Raw genomic sequence first — 24,070 nt, 5'->3', positions numbered from 1 at the left:
CAGTTTGGGCTATCGGGACAGCTGGCTGGCTCCGTGAGGTGCACGGAAGGCCCAACGGCTACGGGCCCAGACAGTTCCGGCTGAGGTTGGCTTCCGCAGATTGAAGCTCCTTGGTTGCTGGAAACTGCTTCAGCTGGGCGCATGCTGGCCTTGGGTTCCGGCGGGTCCTTCACGGGCTCTTCTCCGCGGTTGAGCCTCGCGGTCCATTGCTCGTCCTTGCGCATCGACGGCGCTCCGTCCAAGGTGGATGCGGAACCCCCCCTCGGGCGGACGGAGGCCGCGTCTGATCGATGCCAAGTTGGCGGAGACGCTGGCAGGCTCCAACGGCGGTGACTACGGCTGCTGCTGCTGCTGGAAGGTAGCCTCGGAGTTGTGCGAAGGTAGCTCGGGTAGCCTCTGGAGTTGTGCTGTGACTGGCTATTTTTTCTTGTTCCAGGCCCTGCGGGAATCGCGGATCCCATCCTCGTCGCCAGTTTTAAGTATTGAAGTGAAGGGAACGCAGGAGCCATGGATAGCCAGTAAGATGGTCTTTATTACACAGAAGTAAGTGACAGCGATTCAAATACGAACAGATCACGCCCCATATTTATAGAAATTGTAACAACACAATAACCAATCATGGGCCGGGTACTGCACAGCAACTGCTGATGCAGTACCTCGGCCAATCAGGGGAGATTAACTGTTTCAGGAAGGCTAGCAACAGCCTCCAATGCCTCCTGGCCAATCAGGGCTCAGCAGAGCGGTTGCTGGCCCTTTTTGCATGTATCAGAATACACAACACCCCCAATACATTTTTCTTGTTCAGAGGCTGACCTGCACTGGCTGTCTCCCTGGCGATGGGCCGGCGGTTGCGGGTGGTCCACCAGCTCGGGTGCAGCCAGACCGGAGAAGTTTTGGGCAGGATTTTGGCACTCATCACATACTTTAAGTCTCTTCAGCCCTATGTAGATGTGATGTAGAAAGGAAAGCAATATTCTTATTCTTACTCCTAAGTGTGGCTGGAACGGCAACTGCCAAGGAAGACATCTGTCAAAATGGACTCGGAGCTGCAACCTCTGAGACTGATCTTCCTGCATTTCTCATCCTCCTCCTGGGATGAAAACTGTTAGGAATATAATCCAACGATTGGGTTGGCAATATATAAATTATGTAACAATGCTATACTTATTTCTTTAAATCATACCGTAAAATGTGATTGGTTGCCGTTTTCCTCAATCGACCATAAGTGGGAGCCAGAATGACTTAGTTCTCTGTTTGTTAGATGCTGGGCTGATCTGATCTGAGTGTTTTGGAAGCTGACTGTTAGAAAGTGCTGTGAGCTATTGTAAGTTTTGCAACTGCTAGCAAACTTTGAGTCCCGGACTGTTTGTATGATTATGGACTATGTTATTTGGGTTATCCCTTAACTGAAAGATGTTGATGACTGACTGTCTCATCCGTGTATGACTTGGTCTGTTTGATGGACTCTGATATTTCTATTTCCACAAAAGTAAAAGCCTATTTAAACTGCAGTGTCTCTGTATGCTGGCTTGTGTGTTCTCCAACACAACTCTCACAACGCTTCTCTGAACGTACCCGCTCTCCCAACGGGGAGCTTACCTAACAAAAATGATGCTATTTCTTATATAACCAATGTTTAACAACTTGATTCTATCCTTGTATCCCACATGTTGGGATAAATTGATTTCTTTGCATACAAATGATGATTTTTAAAAGGTTTCTAGGTGGGGAAAAGGGAACCAGCTTCAATAAAATGTGTATTGTGCATTATGCCTTTCCCTGTTTCATTCTTTCTTTAAATTTTCTTTCATCCTTCATGATTCCTGCATAATAGAACAGGCTACAATCATTCCTCTGGCACAGCAGATCTATACAACCACAAATGTTATAGGTTGAAAGATTAACTTCACCTGACAGAGATACTGATGCATCTCTTCATACAATATTTGTAAACTTCCTTGAAATTCTTATTTATTTATTTGTATCCCACCCTTATTCTTTCACAAATAACTCAAAACAGCGCACATATCCAACACATCTTCCTCCTCCTATTTCTACACAACAATCCTGTGAGGTAGGTGGAGCTGAGAGAGAGTGACTGACCCAAACCCACCCAGATGGCTTTCATGGCTGTGACTGGGTTTGAACTCACAGTCTCCTGCTTTCTAGCCTGGTGCCTTAATTGTGAGACTAAACTGACTATGCATAAAAATGTCAGGCTCGAAATCAAGAATGACACAAGGTAATTTTTGCCAGCAATTTCTTTATTGTTTCACAGCTACAGACAAAATCTTTCCTATTAAAAATGCTACTGTCAACTTCTACAACTTACCGTAGTCTGCAAAATATTAGGGAGCGTCTGTCGTCACCCGTTTTTCTCTCATACAAAATATCTGGATTGAATCACCTCTTATTCCTATGAAATACGGCCCCTCCCTCTTTGAAATCCACCTCATTATTTTCCAGCACAGGTACTTTGCTTAGAAAATCAAGGATCAATGTATTAATGGATGGCTAATCTGTGAGCTCATATGGGATAACAAATCTTTTTTTTTAAAGTATTACTATATGTACAATAAGTTGAAATAGCAGTGTATTTAGGAGTGTATTTTGGCACCTATTAACCTTTAAGGTTAACAGAGATTGTCAGCAGTAAAAACCTACATGGGGCATGGTGAGAATACATGTACATTATATCAAGATTTTTCTTTGAACCAGCTTCCAAAATGCCCCCTTGACATCCTTGTTTCTCAGGCTGTAGATCAGAGGATTGAGCATGGGAGTCAGAGCCCCGTATGTTAAGGATATGACCTTGTCCTTTTCAGAAACGGATTTCCCTTCGGGTCTCAAGTACATGATCATGATTGTTCCATAAAACACACTGACCACAGCAAGGTGAGAACTGCAAGTGGAGAAGGCTTTTCTGCGTCCCTGGGTAGAGCTGATACGTCGTATAGCCAGGCCTATGTGGACGTATGTCACAACTATGAAGCCACAGGGAGGGAATAGCAGAAAGAAGCTGGAGATATGCATAAAGAGCTCACTGACTGTGTTGGAACAAGCCAGTTTCAGTAAAGATTGCAGCTCACATCCAAAATGGTTGATGGTGTGATGGCCACAGAAGTCAGTGGGCTGCAAGAGCATGTTGACCAATGTCGTCATGAAGGCAAGGGCCACTGACATGGCTACTAGATAAAAGCATAATTTCCAACTCATGATCTGCGTGTAGTATAAGGGCTGGCATATAGCTGCCATGCGATCATATGCCATGACTGCCAAAATGATGCACTCTGCTATAAACAGAAATAAGCCTATGTACATTTGGACTAAACATCTGGAGAAAGAAATTGTGGGCCTGTAGATGAAGCAGTTCACTAAAACCTCAGGAAGTACATTGTTGATAATAATAAAGTCTACCGTGGAAAGGACACAAATGAAGAAATACATGGGGGTATGAAGCTGGGAGTCAGCAATGATCAACATGATGATGAGTCCATTGCCAAGAAAGCTAATGAGATAGACCATCAAGAGGAAGCAAAAGAGAATAATCTGAGCTCTGGGATATTCTGAAAGACCGATCAGGATGAATTTGGTCACCAGTGATTCATTTGAAGTTCCTATTCTATTTTCTTCCATTCTCTCCTGCAGAAAAGAATGAATGGTGTGATTACTGAGTACATTCAAGAGAGATGCAATACTTCCACTTTAAGGGTTTAGATTGCCATTTTCGGTATAGAAAAAATAAAAATGCAATAAAAACTGATTGGAAACTGCTTTGTGCATCATGCTTAGATAGAATTTGTTTTAACCATGATTTATTGAATACAATTGTTGGATTCCCACATGGGTAGGTTCACAGACTGCATTAAGGAATATGTTGTCTGCAAACTGCAATGAGAGCATAAACTGCTAAGACAAAACTCAATAAGCTACCCTCTGTCTCATAGCTATGTATTCAGATCCAACCCCAGGTAGAAGGTGAAGAAATCCTTTTCCAAAAGTAATGAAAGCAGCAAACTGGCAGCTTCATCAGCATCCCTAATTTACCAGTAGGGCAGTAGAAACTGAACCAAAATGTCCTGAGTCAACTCATTAGAAGCAATGAGTTCATGTTTAGATAATTCACAAAGCAGAGCAGAATCAATGCTGATCTCAAGAACACCATCCTTTCTTTTTTGGATTGACAAAGTCAAAAAAAAAAAAGGAATGGCACGCAGGGTAACCTTGTAAGCAAATACAATTTGTTGCAGGGCATAATGTTTCTAAACATGAGGTATCACTATTAAGATACATATTTGTTTATTATGTTATAAACAGGACACTAATTTTTTAATGATAATACTTTGGAATTATTGTTAGTTAAAGAATGATCAGAATTTCACTTAATGGCACCAATTCACTCATTGGGAGGGTGGAATGATTGCAACACAGTTATGTTACCATTCAGATATGGTATGCTTTTATTAGGAAAAACTAACAATATACTAGGTAGTCCATTCCCAAACTATCCAGGATACCTTTTTTTCTGCTGTACTAAAATCCAAAGCAGATGTTACAAATTCTTGGCCTCCTACTCATAAAAGATTAAGATTGAGAATAAAGGTTGGTTAGAGAACTAAACCTCACAAAAGGAAAAACATTTTTGGAATGAAAGGTAAAGAGAGTAGTGAGAGAGAGAGATGCTAGCAAGAATTCCAACCTATAAGCATTAGAATAACCAGACCAAGGACACGGCTTCGAAGTCTCCTGTCTGGATGAAGGACTCCATCATTTATTTTACAAATACAAACAGAGAACAACTTACCAAACTTAAATTATCTTCTTTATTTTCCTTTTTATCTCTGAGGTTTTGCTTGCCCAGTGTTCTTCCAGTGATAAATGGTCAAATATTTTTTTAATGTCTTCTAAAGTAATTGTGAATAGCCAAGTGGGAAAAATGTTGCTGTATGCTTTCAAAGAAACTAGGGATTTGATGAAGTTTAGATCCAGATTTGTGGTCTGAAGTTTTCTAGCATCGTTCAGTCATACTATCTTTGCATTGTGTATTTTTGCTAAGTGTAGTGTTCCTCATTGTGGTTGCTTTTACTTCTGAGCAACAGCTCCAGAAGGAAAACAAGCACTTAAAGGGGAAGAATGTTAGCAGAAGGATAGTGTCTTGGATCTGTTCTTTGCCTTGGCATTGAAAACAACACTGCCAGTTCCTTCAGGTTAAAGGTTTTTTTTTTTTAATTCTCATCTTTTCCCCAGTGGCTAATAAATGGCATTTCTGCTGGAAGAAGGTCGAGATAAAAGTCCAAGGACAGGTCTTTAATTGAATTTCATGGGAATTTCCTTTAAATTCCCATTACGTTTAAAGTCAAAAAGATACATTATTTCATCATTTAAGTTCAACTATGGCATTCTTTTCCAGAAAGGCAACTTATAGTTATGTTTTTTTTTAGTTTCTTAAAGACTGACAATATTTATAACATAGAATGGCTGTTGAAGCCAGTGTTCTGGTGTGCTTCAAAACCAAATGAGAACCCAGAAGTGAGAGAATAGTTAAGTGACCACATAGAATGGGGGCTGTCACACAGGAAGTTGGCAGAACCAATGGGAGACACAGCTTTGCTGACATGGAATGCTTCATTTCAGATTCTTTACCCTTATTCACATCAATTTTCTCTTTGTAGAGTCTGTAGCAGTGATGGTCAAAAATTTTACTACCAGTTCTGTGGACATGGCTTGTCTTGTGGGCATGGATTGATGGTCATGTGACTGGGTTGGCATGGCTGATTGGTCATGGGACTGGGTGGGCGTGGCCAACTTGCCATCACTCACATCAAGGAGCCTTTCATTGAAAGTGTTGAGACTTCATCAATTATTAGGCACACCTTTAGATTCTTTGCGATAATCCTTGAAAACACGATAGCTTTGATTTCATTCGCAATGAATTCAACTATATTCACTCCGGATCTCCGTAAATGCAAGCCAACTCCCACATCTACTTCAACCATAGCTAGCAAATTTACCTGTGCTTCGATGTGTGAGAATGGATTGCATCTTTGCACCAGATCGTAAACAGTAGAAAATATTTTGCAAGTACTGGACAAATGTTTGTTAGTTGACTTACCTATGTCAACTTTTTTCCTTTCCCTCCATTTACAGAGGAGCTTCAGCTCCCTTTATGCTCCCCCTTGCCCCTTCCCTCCCGGGGGTCGAAGCACCTGAAAGGGACAGGCAGGCTGCCACAGCTTTACTGAGAAGACATTTCTGAGAAGAGAAACTTTTTGGGTCCGGCTGCACCCGAGCTGGTGGAGCGCCTGTGCGATTGGAGCAACCACACGGCTCACCTGCACTGGCTGTCTCCCTGGCAATGGGCCGGCGGTTGCGAGTGCTCCACCAGCTCGGGTGCAGCTGGACTGGAGAAGTTTTGGGCAGGATTTTGGCACTCATCACATACTTTAAGTCTCTTCAGCCCTAACAAGGATTCTGGCAAGATTATGTGGGAGTCCAAACTATCTATTGGGCATTAGTGGCATATAGCCTTAATATGAGAAATAGAAACTCAGGACTATTTTATCTAAAACAATTATTTTCCTTTGATTTTAAGATGGGGAAAAGGACATTCAATGAAAAACTACCCCCCTTGAAACTTCTTGAATTTCTTGAAGTAATCATCAAAGAAACAATCATGTTTCAAATAAATAAAATAAATAAATAAATAAAATCATGTGTGTGATGTAGAAAGGAAAGCAATATTCTTATTCTTACTCCTAAGTGTGGCTGGAACGGCAACTGCCAAGGAAGACATCTGTCAAAATGGACTCGGAGCTGCAACCTCTGAGACTGATCTTCCTGCATTTCTCTTCCTCCTCCTGGGATGAAAACTGTTAGGAATATAATCCAACGGTTGGGTTGGCAATATATAAATTATGTAACAATGCTATACTTGTTTCTTTAAATCATACCGTAAAATGTGATTGGTTGCTGTTTTCCTCAATCGACCATAAGTGGGAGCCAGAATGACTGTTAGTTCTCTGTTTGTTAGATGCTGGGCTGATCTGATCTGAGTGTTTTGGAAGCTGGCTGTTAGAAAGTGCTGTGAGCTATTGTAAGTTTTGCAACTGCTAGCAAACTTTGAGTACCGGACTGTTTGTATGATTATGGACTATGTTATTTGGATTATCCCTTAACTGAAAGATGTTGATGACTGACTGTCTCATCCGTGTATGACTTGGTCTATTTGATGGACTCTGATATTTCTATTTCCACAAAAGTAAAAGCCTCTTTAAACTGCAGTGTCTCTGTATGCTGGCTTGTGTGTTCTCCAACACAACTCTCACAACGCTTCTCTGAACGTACCCGCTCTCCCAACGGGGAGCTTACCTAACAAAAATGATGCTATTTCTTATATAACCAATGTTTAACAACTTGATTCTATCCTTGTATCCCACATGTTGGGATAAATTGATTTCTTTGCATACAAAGATGATTTTTAAAAGGTTTCTAGGTGGGGAAAAGGGAACCAGCTTCAATAAAATGTGTATTGTGCATTATGCCTTTCCCTGTTTCATTCTTTCTTTAAATTTTCTTTCATCCTTCATGATTCCTGCATAATAGAACAGGCTACAATCATTCCTCTGGCACAGCAGATCTATACAACCACAAATGTTATAGGTTGAAAGATTAACTTCACCTGACAGAGATACTGATGCATCACTTCATACAATATTTGTAAACTTTCTTGAAATTCTTATTTATTTATTTGTATCCCACCCTTATTCTTTCACAAATAATTCAAAACAGCGCACATATCCAACACGTCTTCCTCCTCCTATTTCTACACAACAATCCTGTGAGGTAGGTAGAGCTGAGAGAGAGTGACTGACCCAAACCCACCCAGATGGTTTTCATGGCTGTGACAGGATTTGAACTCACAGTCTCCTGCTTTCTAGCCTCGTGCCTTAATTGTGAGACTAAACTGACTATGCATAAAAATGTCAGGCTCGAAATCAAGAATGACACAAGGTAATTTTTGCCAGCAATTTCTTTATTGTTTCACACCTACAGACAAAATCTTTCCGATTAAAAATGCTACTGTCAACTTCTACAACTTAGTCTGCAAACTATTAGGGAGGGGCTGTCGTCACCCATTTTTCTCTCATACAAAATATCTGGATTGAATTACCTCTTATTCCTATGAAATACGGCCCCTCCCTCTTTGAAATCCACCTCCTTATTTTCCAGCACAGGTGTTTTGCTCAGAAAATCAAGGATCAATTTATTAATGGATGGCTTATCTGTGAGCTCATATGGGATAACAAATCTTTTTTTAAAAGTATTACTATATGTACAATAAGTTGAAATAGCAGTGTATTTAGGAGTGTATTTTGGCACCTATTAACCTGAAAGGTTAATAGAGATTGTCAGCAGTAAAAACCTACATGGGGCATGGTGAGCATACATGTACATTATATCAAGATTTTTCTTTGAACCAGCTTCCAAAATGCCCCCTTGACATCCTTGTTTCTCAGGCTGTAGATCAGAGGATTGAGCATGGGAGTCAGAGCCCCGTATGCTAAGGATATGACCTTGTCCTTTTCAGAAACGGATTTCCCTTCGGGTCTCAAGTACATGATCATGATTGTTCCATAAAACACACTGACCACAGCAAGGTGAGAACTGCAAGTGGAGAAGGCTTTTCGGCGTCCCTGGGTAGAGCTGATACGTCGTATAGCCAGGCCTATGCGGACGTATGTCATAACTATGAAGCCACAGGGAGGGAATAGCAGAAAGAAGCTGGCGATATGCATAAAGAGCTCACTGACTGTGTTGGAACAAGCCAGTTTCAGTAAAGATTGCAGCTCACATCCAAAATGGTTGATGGTGTGATGGCCACAGAAGTCAGTGGGCTGCAAGAGCACGTTGCCCAATGTCGTCATGAAGGCAAGGGCCACTGACATGGCTACTAGATAAAAGCATAATTTCCAACTCATGATCTGTGTGTAGTATAAGGGCTGGCATATAGCTGCCAAGCGATCGTATGCCATGACTGCCAAAATGATGCACTCTGCTACAACCAGAAATAAGCCTATGTACATTTGGACCAAACATCTGGAGAAAGAAATTGTGGGCCTGTAGATGAAGCAGTTCACTAAAATCTCAGGAAGTGCATTGTTGGTAAGAATAAAGTCTACCGTGGAAAGGACGCAAATGAAAAAATACATGGGGGTATGAAGCCGGGAATCAGCAATGATCAACATGATGATGAGTCCATTGCCAAGAAAGCTAATGAGATAGACCATCAAGAGGAAGCAAAAGAGAATAATCTGAGCTCTGGGATATTCTGAAAATCCGATCAGGATGAATTTGGTCACCAGTGATTCATTTGAAGTTCCTATTCTATTTTCTCCCATTCTCTCCTGCAGGAAAGAATGAATGGTGTGATTACTGAGTACATTCAAGAGAGATGCAATACTTTCACTTTAAGGGTTTAGATTGCGATTTTCGGTATAGAAAAAATAAAAATGCAATAAAAACTGATTGGAAACTGCTTTGTGCATCATGCTTAAATAGAATTTGTTTTAACCATGATTTATTGAATACAATTGTTGGATTCCCACATGGGTAGGTTCACACACTGCATTAAGGAATATGTTGTCTGCAAACTGCAATGAGAGCATAAACTGCTAAGACAAAACTCAATAAGCTACCCTCTGTCTCATAGCTAGGTATGCAGACCCAACCCCAGGTAGAAGACGAAGAAATCCTTTTCCAAAAGTAATGAAAGCAGCAAACTGGCAGCTTCATCAGCATCCCTGATTTACCAGGAGGGCAGTAGAAACTGAACCAAAATGTCCTGAGTCAACTCATTAGAAACAATGAGCTCATGTTTAGATAATTCACAAAGCAGAGCAGAATCAATGCTGATCTCAAGAACACCATCCTTTCTTTTTTGGATTTGACAAAGTCAAAAAAAAAAAAAAAGGAATGGCACGCAGGGTAATCTTTTAAGCAAATACAATTTGTTGCAGGGCATAATGTTTCTAAACATGAGGTATCACTATTAAGATACATATTTGTTTATTATGTTATAAACAGGACACTATTTTTTTAATGATAATACTTTGGAATTATTGTTAGTTAAAGAATGATCAGAATTTCACTTAATGGCACCAATTCACTCATTGGAAGGGTGGAATGATTGCAACACAATTATGTTACCATTCAGATATGGTATGCTTTTATTAGGAAAAACTAACAATATACTAGGCAGTCCATTCCCAAACTATCCAGGAGACCTTTTTTTCTGCTGTACTAAAATCCAAAGCAGATGTTACAAATTCTTGGCCTCCTACTCATAAAAGATTAAGATTGAGAATAAAGGTTGGTTAGAGAACTAAACCTCACAAAAGGAAAAACATTTTTGGAATGAAAGGTAAAGAGAGTAGTGAGAGAGAGAGATGCTAGCAAGAATTCCAACCTATAAGCATTAGAATAACCAGACCAAGGACACGGCTTCGAAGTCTCCTGTCTGGATGAAGGACTCCATCATTTATTTTACAAATACAAACAGAGAACAACTTACCAAACTTAAATTATCTTCTTTATTTTTCTTTTTATCTCTGAGGTTTTGCTTGCCAAGTGTTCTTCCAGTGATAAATGGTCAAATATTTTTTTAATGTCTTCTAAAGTAATTGTGAATAGCCAAGTGGGAAAAATGGTGCTGTATGCTTTCAAAGAAACTAGGGATTTGATGAAGTTTAGATCCAGATTTGTGGTCTGAAGTTTTCTAGCATCGTTCAGTCATACTATCTTTGCATTGTGTATTTTTGCTAAGTGTAGTGTTCCTCATTGTGGTTGCTTTTACTTCTGAGCAACAGCTCCAGAAGGAAAACAAGCACTTAAAGGGGAAGAATGTTAGCAGAAGGATAGTGTCTTAGATCTGTTCTTTGCCTTGGCATTGAGAACAACACTGCCAGTTCCTTGAGGTAAAAGGTTTTTTTTTTAAATTCTCATCTTTTCCCCAGTGGCTAATAAATGGCATTTCTGCTGGAAGAAGGTCGAGATAAAAGTCCAAGGACAGGTCTTTAATTGAATTTCATGGGAATTTCCTTTAAATTCCCATTACGTTTAAAGTCAAAAAGATACATTATTTCATCATTTAAGTTCAACTATGGCATTCTTTTCCAGAAAGGCAACTTTATAGTTATGGTTTTTTTAGTTTCTTAAAGACTGACAATATTTATAACATAGAATGGCTGTAGAAGCCAGTGTTCTGGTGTGCTTCAAAACCAAATGAGAACCCAGAAGTGGGAGAATAGTTTAGTGACCACATAGAATGGGGGCTGTCACACATGAAGCTGGCAGAACCAATGGGAGACACAGCTTTGCTGACATGGAATGCTTCATTTCAGATTCTTTACCCTTATTCACATCAATTTTCTCTTTGTAGAGTCTGTAGCAGTGGTGGTCAAAAATTTTACTACCAGTTCTGTGGACATGGCTTGTCTTGTGGGCATGGATTGATGGTCATGTGACTGGGTTGGCATGGCTGATTGGTCATGGGACTGGGTGGGCGTGGCCAACTTGCCATCACTCACATCAAGGAGCCTTTCATTGAAAGTGTTGAGACTTCATCAATTATTAGGCACAATAATTTGCAATAATCCTTGAAAACACGATAGTTTTGATTTCATTCGCAATGAATTCAACTATATTCACTCCGGATCTCCGTAAATGCAAGCCAACTCCCACATCTACTTCAACCATAGCTAGCAAATTTACCTGTGCTTCGATGTGTGAGAATGGATTGCATCTTTGCACCAGATCGTAAACAGTAGAAAATATTTTGCAAGTACTGGACAAATGTTTGTTAGTTGACTTACCTATGTCAACTTTTTTCCTTTCCCTCCATTTACAGAGGAGCTTCAGCTCCCTTTATGCTCCCCCTTGCCCGCTCCCTCCCGGGGGTTGAAGCACCTGAAAGGGACAGGCAGGCTGCCACAGCTTTACTGAGAAGACATTTCTGAGAAGAGAAACTTTTTGGGTCCGGCTGCACCCGAGCTGGTGGAGCGCCTGTGCGATTGGAGCAACCACACGGCTCACCTGCACTGGCTTTCTCTCTGGCGATGGGCCGGCGGTTGCGGGTGCTCCACCAGCTCGGGTGCAGCCGGACCGGAGAAGTTTTGGGCAGGATTTTGGCACTCATCACATACTTTAAGTCTCTTCAGCCCTAACAAGGATTCTGGCAAGATTATGTGGGAGTCCAAACTATCTATTGGGCATCAGTGGCATATAGCCTTAATATGAGAAATAGAAACTCAGGACTATTTTATCTAAAACAATTATTTTCCTTTGATTTTAAGATGGGGAAAAGGACATTCAATGAAAAACTAGCCCCCTTGAAACTTCTTGAATTTCTTGAAGTAATCATCAAAGAAACAATCATGTTTCAAATAAATAAAATAAATAAATAAATAAAATCATGTGTGTGATGTAGAAAGGAAAGCAATATTCTTATTCTTACTCCTAGGTGTGGCTGGAACGGCAACTGACAAGGAAGACATCTGTCAAAATGGACTCGGAGCTGCAACCTCTGAGACTGATCTTCCTGCATTTCTCTTCCTCCTCCTGGGATGAAAACTGTTAGGAATATAATCCAACGGTTGGGTTGGCAATATATAAATTATGTAACAATGCTATACTTGTTTCTTTAAATCATACCGTAAAATGTGATTGGTTGCTGTTTTCCTCAATCGACCATAAGTGGGAGCCAGAATGACTGAGTTCTCTGTTTGTTAGATGCTGGGCTGATCTGATCTGAGTGTTTTGGAAGCTGGCTGTTAGAAAGTGCTGTGAGCTATTGTAAGTTTTGCAACTGCTAGCAAACTTTGAGTCCCAGACTGTTTGTATGATTATGGACTATGTTATTTGGGTTATCCCTTAACTGAAAGATGTTGATGACTGACTGTCTCATCCGTGTATGACTTGGTCTGTTTGATGGACTCTGATATTTCTATTTCCACAAAAGTAAAAGCCTATTTAAACTGCAGTGTCTCTGTATGCTGGCTTGTGTGTTCTCCAACACAACTCTCACAACGCTTCTCTGAACGTACCCGCTCTCCCAACGGGGAGCTTACCTAACAAAAATGATGCTATTTCTTATATAACCAATGTTTAACAACTTGATTCTATCCTTGTATCCCACATGTTGGGATAAATTGATTTCTTTGCATACAAATGATGATTTTTAAAAGGTTTCTAAGTGGGGAAAAGGGAACCAGCTTCAATAAAATGTGTATTGTGCATTATGCCTTTCCCTGTTTCATTCTTTCTTTAAATTTTCTTTCATCCTTCATGATTCCTGCATTATAGAACAGGCTACAATCATTCCTCTGGCACAGCAGATCTATACAACCACAAATGTTATAGGTTGAAAGATTAACTTCACCTGACAGAGATCCTGATGCATCTCTTCATACAATATTTGTAAACTTTCTTGAAATTCTTATTTATTTATTTGTATCCCACCCTTATTCTTTCACAAATAACTCAAAACAGCGCACATATCCAACACATCTTCCTCCTCCTATTTCTACACAACAATCCTGTGAGGTAGGTAGAGCTGAGAGAGAGTGACTGACCCAAACCCACCCAGATGGCTTTCATGGCTGTTGCAGGATTTGAACTCATAGTCTCCTGCTTTCTAGCCTCGTGCCTTAATTGTGAGACTAAACTGACTATGCATAAAAATGTCAGGCTCGAAATCAAGAATGACACAAGGTAATTTTTGCCAGCAATTTCTTTATTGTTTCACACCTACAGACAAAATCTTTCCGATTAAAAATGCTACTGTCAACTTCTACAACTTAGTCTGCAAACTATTAGGGAGGGGCTGTCGTCACCCATTTTTCTCTCATACAAAATATCTGGATTGAATTACCTCTTATTCCTATGAAATACGGCCCCTCCCTCTTTGAAATCCACCTCATTATTTTCCAGCACAGGTGTTTTGCTTAGAAAATCAAAGATCAATTTATTAATGGATGGCTTATCTGTGAGCTCATATGGGATAACAAATCTTTTTTTAAAAGTATTACTATATGTACAATAAGTTGAAATAGCAGTGTATTTAGGAGTGTATTTTGGCACCTATTAACCTGAAAGGTTAATAGAGATTGTCAGCAGTAAAAACCTACATGGGGCATGGTGAGAATACATGTACATTATATCAAGATTTTTCTTTGAACCAGCTTCCAAAATGCCCCCTTGACATCCTTGTTTCTCAGGCTGTAGATCAGAGGATTGAGCATGGGAGTCAGGGCCCCGTATGCTAAGGATATGACCTTGTCCTTTTCAGAAACGGATTTCGCTTCGGGTCTCAAGTACATGATCATGATTGTTCCATAAAACACACTGACCACAGCAAGGTGAGAACTGCAAGTGGAGAAGGCTTTTCGGCGTCCCTGGGTAGAACTGATACGTCGTATAGCCAGGCCTATGCGGACATATGTCACAACTATGAAGCAACAGGTAGGGAATAGCAGAAAGAAGCTGGCGATATGCATAAAGAGCTCACTGACTGTGTTGGAACAAGCCAGTTTCAGTAAAGATTGCAGCTCACATCCAAAATGGTTGATGGTGTGATGGCCACAGAAGTCAGTGGGCTGCAAGAGCACGTTGCCCAATGTCGTCATGAAGGCAAGGGCCACTGACATGGCTACTAGATAAAAGCATAATTTCCAACTCATGATCTGCGTGTAGTATAAGGGCTGGCATATAGCTGCCATGCGATCATATGCCATGACTGCCAAAATGATGCACTCTGCTACAACCAGAAATAAGCCTATGTACATTTGGACCAAACATCTGGAGAAAGAAATTGTGGGCCTGTAGATGAAGCAGTTCACTAAAATCTCAGGAAGTACATTGTTGATAATAATAAAGTCTACTGTGGAAAGGACACAAATGAAGAAATACATGGGAGTATGAAGCTGGGAGTCAGCAATGATCAACATGATGATGAGTCCATTGCCAAGAAAGCTAATGAGATAGACCATCAAGAGGAAGCAAAAGAGAATAATCTGAGCTCTGGGATATTCTGAAAGTCCGATCAGGATGAATTTGGTCACCAGTGATTCATTTGAAGTTCCTATCCTATTTTCTCCCATTCTCTCCTGCAGAAAAGAATGAATGGTGTGATTACTGAGTACATTCAAGAGAGATGCAATACTTTCACTTTAAGGGTTTAGATTGTGATTTTTGGTATAGAAAAAATAAAAATGCAATAAAAACTGATTGGAAACTGCTTTGTGCATCATGCTTAGATAGAATTTGTTTTAACCATGATTTATTGAATACAATTGTTGGATTCCCACATGGGTAGGTTCACACACTGCATTAAGGAATATGTTGTCTGCAAACTGCAATGGGAGCATAAACTGCTAAGCCAAACCTAATAAGCTACCCTCTGTCTCATAGCTAGGTATTCAGATCCAACCCCAGGTAGAAGATGAAGAAATCCTTTTTCAAAAGTAATGAAAGCAGCAAACAGGCAGCTTCATCAGCATCCCTAATTTAGTAGTAGGGCAATAGAAACTGAACAAAAGTGTCCTGAGTCAACTCATTAGAAGCAATGAGTTCATGTTTAGATAATTCACAAAGCAAAGTAGAATCAATGTTGATCTCAAGAACACCTTCCTTTCTTTTTTGGATTTGACAAAGCCCCCCCCCCTTAAAAAAAAGGAATGGCACGCAGGGTAACCTTGTAACCAAGTACAATTTGTTGCAGGGCATAATGTACTAAACATGAGGTATCACTATTAAGATAAAGATTTGTTTTTCTTTGCTTTATTATGTTATAAGCAGGGCACTGATATTTTAACAATAATACTTTGGAATTTTTGTTAGTTAAAGGATGATCAGAATTTCACTTAATGGCACAATTCATTCTTTGGGAGGGTGGAAAGATTGCAAGACTGTTATGTTACTATTCAAAATAGAAAATAGGCTGATGCATTTTTTAGGGAAAACTAACAATATACTATGCAGTCCATTCCCAAACTATCTAGGACACCTTTTTTTCTGCTTTACCAAAATCCAAAGCAGATTTTGCAAATTCTTGGCCTCCTACTCATAAAAGATTAAGATTGAGAATAAAGGTTGGTTAGAGAACTAAGTCTCACAAAAAGAAAAACATTTTTGGAATGAAAGGTAAAGAGGGTAGAGAGAGAAGAGATGCTAGCAACAAGTCCAACCTTATCAGAAAGATCAGCATTAGAACAACCAGACCAATACATTTCAGTCGCAGTTCCATTCTCATTCCTTTTTTTTGCATCAGTCTTCTTTTTAATTAAAATTTACATCTAGACTTCCTTTTTCTGTCCCTTCTTATCTTTTTGAATTAGCCTTTGTTCAGCTGCATAATTTAAAGGTCATTCACCCTATTTCTGTTTCATCATTTAGTGGCAAACGTAAGGCATAGTCCTGCTATGCCTGTAAATGCGCACAGAAATACAGACACACAAACACTCCCACACTACCCACAGATACGATGGAGTTTGATATCTGCTCATTGTGCTCACTTCATAGCAACTGCATATGATTGCCACCAGGCAAAGCTCCTTCTGAAGACATGACTTCAAAGTCTCCTGTCTGGATCAAGGACTCCATGATTTATTTTGTATTTATTTTACAAATACAAACAGAGAACAACTTACCAAATTTAAATTATCTTCTGTATTTGTCTTTTTATCTCTGAAGTTTTGCTTACCCAGTGTTCTTCCAGTAATAAATGGTCAAATGTTTTTTTTTTAATGTCTTCCAAAGTAATTGTGAATAGCCAAGTGGGAAAAATGGTGCTGTTTGCTTTCAAAGAAACTGGGGATTTGATGAAGTTTAGATCCAGATTTGTGGTCTGAAGTTTTCTAGCATCGTTCAGTCATACTATCTTTGCATTGTGTATTTTTGCTAAGTGTAGTGTTCCTCGTTGGGTTGCTTTTACTTCTGAGCAACAGCTCCAGAAGAAAAACAAGCATATAAAGGGGAAATACATTAGCAGAAGGATAGTGTCTTAGATCTTTCTTTGCCTTGGCATTGAGAACAACACTGCCAGTTCCTTCAAGTAAAAGGTTGAGGTTTTTTTTTAAATTCTCATCTTTTCCCCAGTGGCTAATAAATGGCATTTCTGCTGGAAGAAGGCCGAGATAAAAGTTCAAGGACAGGTCTTTAATTGAATTTCAAGGGAATTTCCATTAAGTTCCCATTAAGTTTAAAGTCGAATAGATAAATTATTTCATCATTTAAGTTGAACTATGGCATTCTTTTCGAGAAAGGCAGCTTTACAGCAAAACCAACGTGTGTTTTTTTAGTTTCTCAGAGACTGACAACATTTATAACATAGAATGGCTGTAGAAGCCAGTGTTCTGGTGTGCTTCACAACCAAACGAGAATTCAGAGGTGGGATAATAGTTTAATGACCACATAGAATGGTGGTTGTCGCACAGGAAGCTGGTAGAACCAATGGGAGACACACCTTTGTTGACATGAAATCCTTCATTTCAAATTCTTTATCCTTATTCACATCAATTTTCTCTTGGTAGAGTCTGAAGGTTGGATGCGATGAGGGAAAACATCACTTACAGAACCACTGCTTAAAGGTATCCTCAGGGTGCCTCAGCTGCAGATGGGTGATGAAGTACAAGTAATAGCAGCATGTGGATATTTTCATTAGAAGTGGCTAATGGGCCATTCTCACTCAAGGGCGAGTGTATACAAATAATGTAAAAGCTCTCAACACAATACTACTGTATAAATATTAAAATTGCCTTTTTTTTCTCTCTGTCACCTTTGTCCTCCCTTTCCTTCTATTCCCAGGGTCTCTTAAATGAGAATGATTATAAAGCTACATTCTAATCTGGATTTCCAATACTCGACAGAGAACCAAAGCAGCTTGGAGACCATATTGGAAGGCCCGTTTGTCATTTCTTTTTACTCTGAATGCCTCTGAATAAACCATCCCAATCTAGTTGCTTCACCATGTTCCCCTCCCATTCTAGAAGGAAGTCATGTTGCTCTAAATTTTGCTGCCCTTCAGTGTCTGGACCACTCATTTGGACTGGGTGTATGTTGTGCTGTTGACCTACAGTTTTAACATGCAATATTCTGAGGTTGAGATTAGGGGTCCTCAGGCTAAAATCTCAGCCCCACCAAACACAATCCATTACGTGAAAAGCCACCTCAGAGTCTTCTGAACAGTTGCGTCCTATTTGAAATCCCAAATTTTGGAATTTGATTGGGAGCAATGTTCTGATCAATTTTAAAGGTATCCACTACAGTGGAGTAGCACAGAATTACACTGATTTATATAAGTAGTTATGCAATTTGAGATTTAGGTATTTTGTGTTTGTTTGTTTTTTGAATCATTGAAATGAATCATATTCTCCTGCCCTTCAAGTTCTACAATATCTTTCAGTTGCAGAGCAGGAGTCAAGAGCAAAAGTCTGGATGGGGAGGACTTTGCTGGTTCTCCGAACTATTCAAAATTTCCGCTACCATTCTTCAGAACCTGTCAGAACTGGTTGAATACCGCCTCTAGTAGGGTAGGGCTTTGCACTGATTCATCTGGTGTGCCAATTGCATCCGTTCCTGAACTGCAAGGTCTCTCTCATGATGCATTTGTCACCTCCCCCTTTGGATTGCTGCAATGCACTCTACATGGGGCGGCCCTTGAAGGCCACCCAGAACTTCAAATGGTCAGAATTTTATTTATTTTATTTTACATTCCCTTTGACTGCAGTTCTGCAGTTTGGCTGTTCAAATCTCACCGGCTCAAGGTTGACTCAGCCTTCCATCCTTCCGAGGTGGGTAAAATGAGGACCCGGATTGTTGGGGGCGATATGCTGACTCTGTAAACCGCTTAGAGATGGCTGAAAGCCCCATGAAGCAGTATATAAGTCTAACTGCTATTGCTATTGCTATATCGAAACAGGTATCATCTGAACTTTATTAGATTTACAATGCTCTAATCAAGGAATCACCAAGAAAGAAACTAAATCCCTACCAAAACATGTAGAGCAAGCTACTCAGTGGTGGGATTCAAATAATTTAACAATCTGTTATCTGCCCTAATGACCAGCAGGGTAGGTGGGGCTTGGTGGTCATGTTACTGGATGGGCATGGCCAACTCAACATCACTCACGTTGACGGGCGCTTCACCTTAGCTGTTACAATGTAATGTGGATATTTTCATTGGAAGTGGCTAATGGGCCATTCTCACTCAAGGGAGAGTGTATACAAATAATGTAAAAACTCTCAACATAAGGTATAAGGGTTAACCAGAGAGGCAGTTTTTGTAAGCAGGGCAATAAAGATTAGGCTAGAAACAACACTAGAATGTTTCCTTCCTGCCTTCCTTATAGGATTAACCCTGTAAAGTGGAAAAAAACAAAATGAGATTTCTTCCAACCACCGGGTCTCCGAACTGCTTAGAAAGTTACCAACCGGTTCTCCCACCACCGAACTTACGATATATAAATAGACAGAAGACCTCACTCTCAACCGGAAAAAGTGGGATATATTCTTGATTCTTGAGAGGGGAGATTTCACTGTTTTCAGCCAGATATCAGTTCTTTGTAGGTTATTGTTCCATGGCTGAAACACCATGCAGTGATAAGGGGGGAAAGCTATTTTTTACTACCTACAATAATTACCGGTAGTTATGAATAACTGCCAGCTGCAGATGCCTCTGGGTAATAGACAGAGATGAACACTGATTTAATCTGATATCTTTTTTCCAACCAGTTTCCAAAAAGCTCCTTTCACATCTCTGTTTCTCAGGCTGTAAATTACAGGATTCAACATAGGGGTCAGAGCTCCATAGACTATAGATAGGATCTTTCCCTTGTCAGAAACGGATTCTTTTTCCGGCACCATGTACATTATGATGATTGTCCCGTAAAAGACGCTGACAACAGCAAGGTGTGAGCTGCAAGTGGAAAGGGCCTTTTTGTAACCCTGATTTGAGCGAATGTGCATTACAGCCCGGCCTATGCGGCCGTATGTCACAACTATGAAGCCAAAGGGAGGGATTAAGAGAAAGAGGCTGGAAACATTCATCAAGACCTCACTGATATGTGAGTTGGAACAACCCAGTTTGACAAAAGATTGCAGCTCACAGACAAAATGGTTGATAATGCGATGGCCACAGAAGTCAGTGGGCTGCAAAAGCCCATTGATCAAGGTAAACGTGAAAGCAAGGGTCACGGAGGTGGCTACCAGAGAAATGCATAAACTCCAATTCATGACCTGCATGTAGTGTAAGGGTTGGCATATCGCTGCAAAGCGATCGTATGCCATGACTGCAAGGAGAACACACTCTGTTGAAACAAGCAGCAGACCAAGATACATTTGAGACAAACATCTGGAGAACGAAATAATGGGCCTGTAAATGAAGCAGTTGATGAGAACCTCAGGAACTACATTGTTGATGAGAATGAAGTCTATCAGGGAGAGGACACAAATAAAGAAATACATAGGAGTATGAAGTCGGTGGTCCATAATAATTAATACAATGATGAGTCCATTGCCAACAAAACTAACGAGGTACACCATCAAGAGGAGCCAAAAGAAGATAACCTGGGCTCTGGGTTGGTCAGATAATCCAATTAAGACGAATACTACTGCCACTGTTTCATTTGTTGATACCATAGTAGCATTAGGTGTTCTCTGTCTCCTGTAGGACGGATAGGATAAATACTTTTTACAGGTGACTGTAGAAGAAATTAAGATAATTGATAATCTTTAAAAGAGGTGGGCATTTTCTTTATCTTTTTCTTTTTATTCAGTGGTTGCAAATAAATATTCAGTGATTACAAATAAATGTGGCCATCAAACTCCCCATTATTCACAGTGAAGAAAAAATATGCATGTTATGTATAAACTGTTATTAGTTCATTGATAAAATACTCCAACAAAAAAAATCTAAAACCACAAGGAAATTATCTTATATACAGTATGTATTTATAGTACTTATTAGATAATGCTATGCATATTTGATGGATGGAAATGTCTCTGTGTTAAAGAAAGTAGTGAGTGCAATGGATGCATATAATACAATACATGTTTAATTTAGGGTTTACTTTGGATCTGGGTAAAATATTCTAAGTTGTTCAGTAAAACTGTAGATCTATTGATCAATACAAGTAAGTAGAACTCCAATCCAGATCAATATTCCAGTCTGATCAACTCTTCAGTCTTAGTTAAATATTGGAACAATTCTGAAGAGTAATAAGAGAGTAATATATTCTGAAAACATAGCTCAGGCTCAGGCTGGGTTGGACTGAGAACATAAGATAAGCAGATTCTGATAGTACTTGGATAGGAGACATCTGAAAAATCACTGAGCTTGAGGCTGGACTGGAGTGCGATAAAAAAACAGAGAAAACTGGTAACAAATATTCATGGACACATGAGGCCATAATGAGTCAGGCTTCACCCACTTATAATTATTGTCTTAAACTTCATAGACCCATGAAATTGGATACCAGGTGGACACCTCAACAGGGGTCATCTATGATATACATTTACCATACATTTCAAGAGAACACATCATAATCATTTCAAGGTTTTGAAGTGATAAATGTGTGATAATGTGAGAGTGATAAATCACAATTTCTATTACTTGAATGGAAGCTAAAAATCATTCTGTCACAGAGTTTTAGGGGCACAAACGTGAGTGGTTCCTGGTCTGTAGAACCTTGGAAGGACAAATGCTATGGAATCAACTCAATATTCATTCTTCCATGAAAACAAATCTACAGTGGAGTCAGACTGAAGGATGCTCTCACTCTGTAAAAGTGAAGCAAGGAGTGATTTGAAGCATCCTGCATTAGCCTTACCACCATGACATATTACATATTTGTATGACAATTACTACAAGCTGTAGAAAACTGTTTACTCTGCAAAGGGATCCCTCTTACTTATCCTTTCAGACCCCAAATCTGGATCTTAACTCTGGTCTTATCATTTTTCGTGACCCGTCAAAACCGCGGAGGACAAAATCGCGCTCGACGAAAGCGCGCATTTGACGTCATCACAGCGCGACAAAAAAAATTAAAAATTGAAATAAAATTAAAATTAAAGCAAGCCGATTCACATAAAGGTAAGGGTTAGGTTTAGGGTTAGGGTTAGGTTAAGGGTTAGGGTTAGGTTTAGAGCGTTAGGGTTACGTTTAGCGTTAGGTTAAGGGTTACGTTTAGGGTTAGATTTAGGGTTAGGTTTAGGGTTAGGTTTAGGGTTAGGTTTGGGGGGGTTAGGGTAAGGTTTTCGCTTTATTTTTACATTTTTCGATCACAGTGCGATGTTTTCGTCGCGCTGTGATGACGTCAAATGCGCGCTTTCGTCGAGCGCGATTTTGTCCTCCGCGGTTTTGTGGTGGAACCATCATTTTTTCCCCAATTAGTTTATATTTTAAAAAATCAATACACAAATGTCATAGATCCTATAACCTTTTCCCAAATCTGAAGAGTTCGAGTTCAACAGAGAAGATCTGTGTTTGGCCAACTCAGTCGGAATCTTAGGTAGTGCAAAAAAGTATGATGAAAATTCAAGGACTGAGTTAATGCATTAAGGACAGGATTGTATTTCTTTGCAATTATACGGTTTACTTCCTTTTCCTCAGCTTACCTGCTGCTATCTTCAGGCCATGGTGCAGGATGTCATCCTTCCAGGGTTGGAAAAGAATCTGTTGTGTTGCAGTCTAGTAAAGAAGTTGGTCTTGTCCCTGGCTTCTGTTACTTTACTGGCTGTCCCCAACTCCAAGTTTAAATTATAAGTGGTTTCTTCTTAGGGAACATTTGCCAAAGGGCATAAACAGAAAGTTTATAAATAAATGATATTCAGACCTTAATAAAACGCCAGCCAAAGTGGCAGTTATGCAGTAATTATAGAAACTCCTTTATTTAGAAATAATCCCCTATTCAATAATATGGGGCATACACTTAGGTATAGGTCTGTAGTGGTAGGCTGTCATATTCCTGTTGCAAATGTGGAATCATTTACCTAATATTCATTTCAGCAAAGGTACCCTGAGATGAGATTCAGTTCTTCTGTAATATGTACAATTTAATCCAAAACACTTTTGAAAGAGAAGAAGATTAGGGCTGATACACCAATATGTTTGCTGAGCAGCAATATCAGTTGTAAAAGAAAAACACTGCTTAAATTTAAAAAATGGATATTGCTGTTCACTATAGCAGAGATTTTGAAAATAGGTTGGGAGGGATGAAAATACTTACATGATCCATTCTTCATTCCTGCCCCAGCAAAAGCTCTCTGCATTTCTAGAAAAAGGAGATGATGAGTTTGATCCCAGCTATTCCTTAATGAATCATAAGCACTCTTACTGATGATGGTCCACATGGAGTAAGAAGTGTTGGCCCAGACGTTATTTATGGACTGGACTCTAATTGAACTCCATGAGGAATCTCTTTACTTTCCAGGATTACTTGCTATTATACACTTTCCTGAACTTTAGGAACCATGCAAAACTGCCCCTAATTATCTTGCAACTACAGGTAGCAATGTGATCGGCATAAGACACAGAATCAATGTTTAATATGAATAAACCTTTATGTCTCCTCCTTATTTGGTGAGGTTATTTACTTATTATTAGAATTTTAAATACAATAAAAGTTTAAACAACCATCTCCAGGAGGAGGAATAGAATTATGATTTTTCTCCTCCTTTCTATATAAAATTATCATTTTACTGTTTCTCCTCCTTTTTTTTCATACTTAGTAATGCTCTTTCTTTTAGCTCTTTTTGGTTCCCAAATCCATAAATCACAACTCAGCCTTTGTTGAAAAAAGTACATATAGGTTTTCCAGTCCTTCAACAAAAAATCTTTTTTATCTTTTTTCCTTAATCAAACTGTTAGCTTTGCCATTTCCGCAAGTTCCATCAATAATCCATTTTTTTTAAATACAGGCATTTTCTTACTCTTTCATTTTTGTGCATAGAGTAATCTTGTATATTTGTATGAATTTGGGCCTAAAATGTCTTTGCTTTTTCACAGGCACACCATACA

General features: G+C 39.6%; 4 protein-coding genes across 4 annotated transcripts; all 4 read right to left on the bottom strand.

Annotated features, from left to right (window-relative positions):
• Positions 1–2,691: 2,691 nt before the first annotated feature.
• On the bottom strand, positions 2,692–4,887 carry LOC148048307 (olfactory receptor 13H1-like). Its single transcript, XM_087707903.1, has 2 exons — positions 4,858–4,887; positions 2,692–3,642 (listed from the first exon to the last, which is right to left on the bottom strand). The coding sequence occupies exon 2, from the start codon at positions 3,634–3,636 to the stop codon at positions 2,692–2,694; it is 945 nt and encodes a 314-aa protein (XP_087564029.1). The 5' UTR covers positions 3,637–3,642; positions 4,858–4,887.
• Positions 4,888–8,453: 3,566 nt separating this feature from the next.
• On the bottom strand, positions 8,454–9,404 carry LOC148048306 (olfactory receptor 13H1-like). The gene has a single exon (XM_087707902.1). It carries the CDS (start codon positions 9,396–9,398, stop codon positions 8,454–8,456), a length of 945 nt encoding a protein of 314 aa, XP_087564028.1. The 5' UTR covers positions 9,399–9,404.
• A 4,806-nt stretch (positions 9,405–14,210) lies between these two features.
• LOC148048305 (olfactory receptor 13H1-like) lies at positions 14,211–16,780 on the bottom strand. Its single transcript, XM_087707900.1, has 2 exons — positions 16,757–16,780; positions 14,211–15,161 (listed from the first exon to the last, which is right to left on the bottom strand). Exon 2 carries the CDS (start codon positions 15,153–15,155, stop codon positions 14,211–14,213), a length of 945 nt encoding a protein of 314 aa, XP_087564026.1. The 5' UTR covers positions 15,156–15,161; positions 16,757–16,780.
• A 2,978-nt stretch (positions 16,781–19,758) lies between these two features.
• LOC148048304 (olfactory receptor 13H1-like) lies at positions 19,759–20,691 on the bottom strand. The gene has a single exon (XM_087707899.1). It carries the CDS (start codon positions 20,689–20,691, stop codon positions 19,759–19,761), a length of 933 nt encoding a protein of 310 aa, XP_087564025.1.
• Positions 20,692–24,070: the final 3,379 nt, after the last annotated feature.

Source organism: Thamnophis sirtalis, unplaced genomic scaffold (genome assembly GCF_051295495.1).
Source record: "Thamnophis sirtalis isolate CommonGarterSnake01/CBP01778 unplaced genomic scaffold, rThaSir2_p1.2 scaffold_3, whole genome shotgun sequence".
Lineage (NCBI taxonomy): Eukaryota > Metazoa > Chordata > Lepidosauria > Squamata > Natricidae > Thamnophis > Thamnophis sirtalis.
Note: the sequence above shows the minus strand (reverse complement) of the source record. Positions and strands in the feature narration are given on the sequence as shown.

Coding starts and splice junctions, on each gene's coding strand:
- LOC148048305 (XM_087707900.1), bottom strand. CDS start 15,155: ATGGGAGAAAATAGGATAGGAACTTCAAATGAATCACTGGTGACCAAA.
- LOC148048304 (XM_087707899.1), bottom strand. CDS start 20,691: ATGGTATCAACAAATGAAACAGTGGCAGTAGTATTCGTCTTAATTGGA.
- LOC148048307 (XM_087707903.1), bottom strand. CDS start 3,636: ATGGAAGAAAATAGAATAGGAACTTCAAATGAATCACTGGTGACCAAA.
- LOC148048306 (XM_087707902.1), bottom strand. CDS start 9,398: ATGGGAGAAAATAGAATAGGAACTTCAAATGAATCACTGGTGACCAAA.